The sequence below is a fragment of the Oncorhynchus nerka genome, linkage group LG6 (assembly GCF_034236695.1).
Source record: "Oncorhynchus nerka isolate Pitt River linkage group LG6, Oner_Uvic_2.0, whole genome shotgun sequence".
In the NCBI taxonomy this organism is placed as follows: Eukaryota; Metazoa; Chordata; class Actinopteri; order Salmoniformes; family Salmonidae; genus Oncorhynchus; species Oncorhynchus nerka.
Genome location: NC_088401.1, coordinates 64,949,434 through 64,958,428, shown reverse-complemented (window position 1 = coordinate 64,958,428; position 8,995 = coordinate 64,949,434). Strand labels below are relative to the sequence as shown.

General features: G+C 40.2%; 1 protein-coding gene across 1 annotated transcript; it reads left to right on the top strand.

Moving 5' to 3' along the window:
- The first annotated feature begins 627 nt into the window (after positions 1–627).
- On the top strand, positions 628–6,605 carry LOC115130848 (protein ATP1B4). Its single transcript, XM_029662370.2, has 9 exons — positions 628–785; positions 1,043–1,112; positions 1,947–2,172; positions 3,922–4,050; positions 4,183–4,290; positions 4,887–5,086; positions 5,952–6,008; positions 6,121–6,213; positions 6,332–6,605. The coding sequence occupies exons 2-9, from the start codon at positions 1,047–1,049 to the stop codon at positions 6,491–6,493; spliced, it is 1,041 nt and encodes a 346-aa protein (XP_029518230.2). The 5' UTR covers positions 628–785; positions 1,043–1,046; the 3' UTR covers positions 6,494–6,605.
- Positions 6,606–8,995: the final 2,390 nt, after the last annotated feature.

The window sequence follows — 8,995 nt, the reverse complement described above, 5'->3', positions numbered from 1 at the left end:
CAATGTCAACATTCAAAATTGTTACCATTAACTGCTATAATCTTGATGGCCTAACCTCTGAGTAATCTATTCGTTCTTCCAGGTTTCCTCAAACTGCTCCTTTCATTGTGATCTGCCCTAATAGGTGCTATATGCGTCATGATTAGGTTTAGGACCTATTAGCGCAGATCACAATGAAAGGGAGCAGTTTGAGGAAACCTGGAAGAACGAATATATTACCATATTAGGCCCAGAGGATCACACTATTGGAATTTACTCGTTGCATTACATTTAGCATAGCCTACAACAAGCAGTGGCCATTTAAAAAGCACAAAAATAGATACATTATTAATTTAAAAACAGTTAATGCAGCTTTAAGCACGACAGTGATTGACAGACAGTAGCATGTTGGGAATAACATAGAAATAGTATTTTCGGTGCGCTGCGTCTATGCCTGAGTCTCAGTTCAACTCAACAGACAATGTGACACTGGTGTGCGTGTGCAGAATGCCGTACATCGGCCCCTACACTGTTGCCAAAAGTTCGTCTGGGATTAAAAAAAGACATTGCTCCCTCTCTCCCACGAGCCCCCCCCCCTTCCCCCCCGTGTTCCTCTTTTCAGTATGCACTCATTCACTATGATGCTCGCCTAGCTGTGAGGAGCTTCTTTGCCCGGCTCCCCTTGTGTGCGTAAAACTTTCTAATGAAATCCCACATTTATTTTTGACCAATTTAGAATTCGTTCTACTTAGGGTCAAGAGGGATTCAAGACACTCAAAGAACTTTCCCTGCTAAAGAAAACTCAGGTATGTTCGTTTGACCGTTTAAAAAATATATATATTTTGGGGAAATCACACCCTGGAGCTGTGCCAAAATCAATTGTGGATAAAAACATTTGAAATGGTTTTTCAAAGTTATTTGGTAGACCTCACGCAAAAATGTCGGAAACAGTGGGTGCAATGGACTTGTATTACTTTCTAAGGATGTTAGGATGTGCCGCTTTAATTCCTTGGAGAAGGTAGTAGATGTGATTGGTTTAACAAGTACCTTTCTCTCTGTGAAGAATCATGGAGCCCATTTCTACGGCGGGAGGGGCTGAGGAAGAGCACCATGGAAACTACTCACCAAATCCAGTAAGTCCACTTTAGAAAACAGAGGATGACTTGAAAACTAATTGATTTCTGGGACTCATTCTGCTGTCTACAAGTGCACCTTGCAAGAGGATTGGGGTACCATACCTCATGGATTTAATTAATAATTCATTCAGTTCTTACCCATTTATGTCAGAATATAATAAAATAAAATCCCTATCTGCCTGTAACTGTTAACCCATCAAACCTGCATTCCATATATCAGATCTAGTTCTGATTTGGATTCTTTAAACATCCAGAAGGCCTACCAGTAATTGATCCATCTGCAAATAACAGGATGATTTTTTAAAAAGTGCATTTGATCATACAACAAAGCCATAGAAAATGTTCTTAAAAACTCCACTTCATTAAGAAAGTGACATTCTTAAAACCCCAGGGGGTTTCACTGACCACTGGGGATCTTTCTTGGGCCTCTCTATGCTGAGAATCAGTGTTTTACATCTGGCTGTCGTCGTGACCCTCCAGCTTGGATGCAGCTGTTGCTCCAAGCAGGAAGGTCAACCTCGAGGAGGAGAGCCCTCCCAAAGAGGACTACGAAACATAATGGGACAGGACCATCGTGGAGGAGCGTTGCTACAGCGGATGTCATGCTGTTTTGGAAAATTGCATTTACTCGATAAATAGGGAATAACAGTCTTTATATAAAAATATTCATGGCGCTTAACCTAAAAACATGGCTGATTATAATAATCCAAAAATGGCTTTCTATAATGAGTTAGAACCAATAGATATTGATTGACAACATCGTGGCAAGGCAAAGTCGGACTGGGGTGATTCTTACCTTCCTTTTCTCCCTCTATTTATTCCTTGTGCCAGTCTGCAGAGGCGCCGCCTGGAAAGAACGCAGTGTCAGAGGCCTTGGAAGAGGTGCAGGAGGAGTTGATAGAACATCAACCTCTGGAGCAGGAAGACCTGAACTTTGAGAAATGGAAGCCCAAGCCCAAACCTAAGAGAACGCTCCACGAGAAAGCAGGCGATGTGAAGACATATCTGTGGAACGCAGAGACCAGAGAGTTCATGGGCCGCACTGGGCATAGCTGGTGTAAGTAGAAGTGCTCAGTAGTAGCAGAACTGCATGTTGCGCTTACATATCATATCACACAAAATATTCCACCCCCAAGATAACAGCTAAAGCGTGTACATTATGCAGTGTTCAAAACTGCAACATTAGGTCTACTGACACATTGGTACTTAACCTCTTTATAGAGCCATTAACCTCTCTCATTTGTAATCATTACAATGTTAATCGCCAATGGTTGAAGCAAAAGTGGTGGTTTTGTGGCTTATTGTTTTTGGCTGATGGGCTGGGATGGGCTGTAAATGGGGGGGGCCTCGTTCCTCGCCTCTGTTCACTGGACTGTGAGTGTGTGTGTCCCCGAGCTTCATGTTTACATAGGTGCACAGACAACTCTGTCCCGATGTGGACAAAAACAAGGCTGCCTGGGGACGGATTCCCAGCGGGAGTGTGCTGTTCCGGGCAGCGCACTGGCCAGGAATCACATTCCCCATACCCCTCACCTGGCTTTCCACTGCCTCTTTCCCAAAGCTCCCGTGAACTCTGCATTTGACCCTAGCGTGCTCGCGGCCTCACGGTCACAGGCGAACACATAGGGAGTAGACAAGTGACTGTTCGGCGCAGTCGTCAGACAAACTTTCTTGGCAGAGGCTGTTTCCTGTGGTTTCAGAGGCTGTTTCCTGGGGCTTGTTGAATCAGTGATGATGGAGCAGGGCTCTTGATCCGACAGCCTTGTTGCTATGTGACGCGTTTGGGTTTGAACTCTACCATACGAGAGCAGTCCAAGGAGCCAAGCTTTGAAAAATGTCTCAAGAAAGAGCATGTTCCTCCTGAAAACGTCAGAAGCTGAAAACTTGCTGTTTTTTCATCATCGTGCCCAGTAATACAGAAGACAAAAGGCCAGGCTCAGGAAAAGGAGCGATAGTTTCAGAAAGCAATGTATGCACACTTGTGAAGGAATGGGGCCCCATGTGCCCCCTGGCAAGAAAGGAGAGGGGACTGAGTTTGAAGTCTGTGATGTGTCTCCTGTGTGAGAGGAGTGTGAGAGGGGGACACATTAACAGAGTGGGGTGATTGGGGCTACTTGGAGCTGGCCATGGTTCTATGGCTGCAAAAGACCGTCACTACGATGGCAACCGGAGGTTCACTGTGTTCCTGAGTGAAAGGACTGCTGGGTGAATTCTCACTGAGCTCAAACAGTAAGGCCTTTGTGGGCTCAGGGGACGCAAGGCTGGCTGCAACTAGTCTCCTGTGAAATTGCCTGCGCAGTAAAAGCCTTTAGTTTAGGGCACGTTTGGGTTTGATTAGTTGCTAATGGACTAATTGCAATCGGGGGAGAACAATGGCAGTTCCCAGGGTTTGCTTTTTTTCATATAGTTCAGATAATGTGAATGAGTTTGTTAACAAATATATTTCGTAACAAAATACAAACTGATTGGAGTGATTCCCATTTGCAGACTTGGAGAGACAACTCTTTTGTATTGGTTTAATTAACACAATAGTGAGCATCCTGAGCAAAGCCATTAGGAGTGTCTAGACAGCCCAGACAATTCCAACTTCCAACATAATAACAGGGGATTCATTATACTTCATTATATAGGCAATTCAAATCAATGACTTTCTGTTCTGATGCTGTGCTTGTGTCTTTCCAAATCACGCTGATAGCCATAACCACTGTTACCCTCGCCGTTCTTCTCGTCATCTCCATGAAATTGAGTTATAATGACTGGTTTGAATTCATTCTCTTTATCTGCCATCCATGTTACCTCCTTCTAGTTCTGATCATCCTCTTCTACACGGCACTGTATGCATTCCTGGCAGCCATGTTTGGTGCCTGTATGTGGTGCCTCATGCTGTCTATCAGCCCCTACCATCCAACCCACAACGACAGGGTGATGCCACCAGGTAAATATAAACTCTACCCCACAACTCCCTATTTCTCTGTCATTCTATCCCTCTATCACTCCTCCATCCTTCTATCTGTCCATTCTATCTGAACGTAAGCACAGTTGACTGTCTATGGGTTTCCTTTGGCAGGTATGACGATGTCCCCACAACTGGATGGGCACTATGAGATCGCCTTCAATGCATCTGACCGCAAGTCTTGGAAGAAGTATGCAAAGCTAATGGAAGAACAACTCAGACGTGAGTCAGATGCATGATGGAATAGTTGGCATTTGGCCCAACTTGAATAGAAACATGAATTCCACCGTGAACATGACATTACCATGTTGATTCAAATGCTACTTTTAGCTGTACAAAAATGCGGGAGTGTGTGCTGAAAGTTAGCTGAGGATAGTGTTTGTCAATGGGATTCAAATGTTGGGGACATGTTGGGGAATGTTGGGGGTATGATATTGAAGCAGAACAGGCACACAGTAAGTTAATCCTCTCCCCCCACCTTCCCTACCTTTGTTCCATGCCCAAACCGCCACTGGCAGAACTGCATGCTGGGAAGGGAAGCCTCTTTGTGGGCAGAGCGTATCCATTGAGTTCTGCTACATTTTCCCCCTTCTTCAGTTCCCCGCTTTGGTCAGGCTGCCTGAATCAGAGGCCTGGCGGAACAATTGGTTTATGGGAGCCCATCCCTCCCATCCACCTCATGTCTCTATTTTTTCAACCAGTCACACTCCTTGACATACAGTAGCATATACCATTCTTTAAATGATCAATGGTGTTTCACTGCTAACCATGAACCCCCCATGGAAAAAGGACCATTTTCTTTTATGTATCTCTTTCAGCATACAATGACGCCGTACAGGAGCAGAGGAACATCCAGTGTCCGCAGGACGCGTACTTCATGCAGGATGAACAAGGGGAAAGCGCAGAGAAGAAGGCGTGCCAGTTCAAGAGGTCCTGGCTGGGCGAGTGCTCGGGGCTCCAGGACCCCCACTTTGGATTCTCCCAGGGGAAACCCTGCATCCTCCTCCGAATGAACCGGGTAAGACACAGCTCAGATCAGATCGTAGAGATCTCCCCCATGGAGGACCCATTGTTATAACATAATTTTGATGAGAAACAATGTTGTAAATCTATGCATATTTAAAATTCACAGTGGTTATCTTCATTTTTTTAACTAGCGATAATATTAAAACGTTCATAATGGAGACAATAAAACTATATGCTACAGTAGAGTCACAGGAACGCTGTAATCATATCACAAGTCCGTTCTTATCTGCTCCTCACAATGGCCACAAGATGATGCTATAGAGGGATAGCCTGATCCCAGATCTGTTTGGACTCTCTTTGCCAACTTCTATGAGCGTGCCAAGCACGTTTGGCATGACAACGATCACAGGAGTCATTCTCCCAGCACAAACAGATCCAGGACCACACTATCCCTCTACAGCATCAGTCACCTAACATGAACTTCATCCTAAAGCTGTATATATAATCAGTGTTTGCTAACAGATAGTGTTATCTGTGTTGTAGACGTAAAGTAGAGTTTATCGATGAAATGGAGGATGCCATTGAGGTAATCTGAGATAGATAGATTTCAGTGACATCTTGTGGCCATTGTGAGGAGCAGATAAAAACGGTCTTGTTATATGATTACAGCGTTCCTGTGAATCAAATCAATGTTATTGTTACCATTATATACTGTAGCATATAGTTTTATTGTCCCCATTTTTAACGTTTTAGAGTGAAACCTGGTGGGGATATCCAAAATTAATATTATCGCTAGGTAGAAAACGGAAGATAACCACTGTGAATTATAAATATGCACAGATTTACATGGTTTCTCATCTAAATGACGTTATAACAATACAAGGGTCATTTCTTTGCTCTCATTTCTTTCCCTGTAGATACTGGGCTATTTACCTGGCCATGGCACTCCCGTAAACGTGACCTGTGGAGTCAAGGTACAGTAATGATCAGCATTCCTCCCTCCAAACATCATCTCTTCGTAACTGAATATAATAACTGCTTTAGTCACCAAAATATAACTCACTAGGTGACCTCTCACTCTTTCAGAAAGGTGCACCAGAAAGCTTAGGAGAACTTCAGTTCTTCCCAAAAAGCATTTTCAACCTGATGTACTACCCTTACTATGGGAAGCTGAGACATGTAAGTGAGGATTTTCAGCATCATGACTTCCACTGTTGCTCTCATGATCTAGATTATATGCATGATCATAGTGACAATAGCCACTCAAGTTGCTTGTGTCCCATATCCCTTCTCCCAGGTAAACTACACAGCACCGGTGGTGGCCGTGCGCTTCAATGGGCTGCAGTATGACACCCACATTGTTGTAAAATGCAAACTCAATGGCAAGGGCATCATCAATGATTCGCCTACCGATCGCTTCCTAGGCAGTGTGTCCTTCTCCTTCGATGTGGGCGCATAGTAGTATTCCCCATGCTGAATGCTGTCCCCATGACAACCAGGAGACAAGAGAATATAGGAAAAAATATCATTATGTTGAATCCTTGTTTTGCATAAAATAGTTGATCAGCTTCTCTCTTCTCCCATTTCCTCATGTACTCTTGTGCCTTTTGCTGAAAAAAGCAATCATTTGGAATGTTAATGGATCATAAGCACACACACACACGACACAGACACCTCACCGATAGTCTTGAGCACAAGCTAAGTATAGAAACTGAATATTGCCATTGAATACTTAGCTAGATTAATGCCACTAGCTAGGTTTATGAAACACAAGGCTCATCTCACAGGTAGTTTGTCTCTGTAGCTATGCAATTTATAATTTAAGACATTATTAATAGACATAAATACCCACTGTACAATTAGGATATAAGAGGAACATGTTAAGCACATTCTGATTTTAAATCAAATTGTGTACTAATTTCTTTTGAGTTTGTACTTTTCAACAGCATATCTATTGTGTTTTGTAGACTCCAAGGGCTAGAATATGAAGAATGGTGAAGGCAGGACACTTTTACTTACACAGTAAGATAAACAGTAGATGACTAGGTTACATTTCAGTAAGATAAACAGTAGATGACTAGGTTACATTTCAGTAAGATAAACAGTAAATGACTAGGTTACATTTCAGTAAGATAAACAGTAAATGACTAGGTTACATTTCAGTAAGATAAACAGTAAATTACTAGGTTACATTTCAGGTTTTACATAGTAAGCTAAACAGTAAATGTCTAGGTTACATTTCAGTAAGATAAACAGTAAATGACTAGGTTACATTTCAGTAAGATAAACAGTAAATGACTAGGTTACATTTCAGTAAGATAAACAGTAAATGACTAGGTTACATTTCAGTAAGATAAACAGTAAATGACTAGGTTACATTTCAGTAAGATAAACAGTAAATGACTAGGTTACATTTCAGTAAGATAAACAGTAAATGACTAGGTTACATTTCAGGTTTTACATAGTAAGCTAAACAGTAAATGTCTAGGTTACATTTCAGTAAGATAAACAGTAAATGACTAGGTTACATTTCAGGTTTTACATAGTAAGCTAAACAGTAAATGTCTAGGTTACATTTCAGTAAGATAAACAGTAAATGACTAGGTTACATTTCAGTAAGATAAACAGTAAATGACTAGGTTACATTTCAGTAAGATAAACAGTAAATGACTAGGTTACATTTCAGTAAGATAAACAGTAAATGACTAGGTTACATTTCAGTAAGATAAACAGTAAATGACTAGGTTACATTTCAGTAAGATAAACAGTAAATGACTAGGTTACATTTCAGTAAGATAAACAGTAAATGACTAGGTTACATTTCAGTAAGATAAACAGTAAATGACTAGGTTACATTTCAGTAAGATAAACAGTAAATGACTAGGTTACATTTCAGTAAGATAAACAGTAAATGACTAGGTTACATTTCAGTAAGATAAACAGTAAATGACTAGGTTAAATTTCAATAAGATAAACAGTAAATGACTAGGTTACATTTCAGTAAGATAAACAGTAAATGACTAGGTTACATTTCAGTAAGATAAACAGTAAATGACTAGGTTACATTTCAGTAAGATAAACAGTAAATGACTAGGTTAAATTTCAATAAGATAAACAGTAAATGACTAGGTTACATTTCAGTAAGATAAACAGTAAATGACTAGGTTACATTTCAGTAAGATAAACAGTAAATGACTAGGTTACATTTCAGTAAGATAAACAGTAAATGACTAGGTTAAATTTCAATAAGATAAACAGTAAATGACTAGGTTACATTTCAGTAAGATAAACAGTAAATGACTAGGTTACATTTCAGTAAGATAAACAGTAAATGACTAGGTTACATTTCAGTAAGATAAACAGTAAATGACTAGGTTACATTTCAGTAAGATAAACAGTAAATGACTAGGTTACATTTCAGTAAGATAAACAGTAAATGGCTAGGTTACATTTCAGTAAGATAAACAGTAAATGACTAGGTTACATTTCAGTAAGATAAACAGTAAATGACTAGGTTACATTTCAGTAAGATAAACAGTAAATGACTAGGTTACATTTCAGTAAGATAAACAGTAAATGACTAGGTTAAATTTCATTTCAGTAATTTCAGATAAACAGTAAATGACTAGGTTACATTTCAGTAAGATAAACAGTAAATGACTAGGTTACATTTCAGTAAGATAAACAGTAAATGACTAGGTTAAATTTCAGTAAGATAAACAGTAAATGACTAGGTTACATTTCAGTAAGATAAACAGTAAATGACTAGGTTAAATTTCAATAAGATAAACAGTAAATGACTAGGTTACATTTCAGTAAGATAAACAGTAAATGACTAGGTTACATTTCAGTAAGATAAACAGTAAATGACTAGGTTACATTTCAGTAAGATAAACAGTAAATGACTAGGTTACATTTCAGTAAGATAAACAGTAAATGACTAGGTTACATTTCAGTAAGA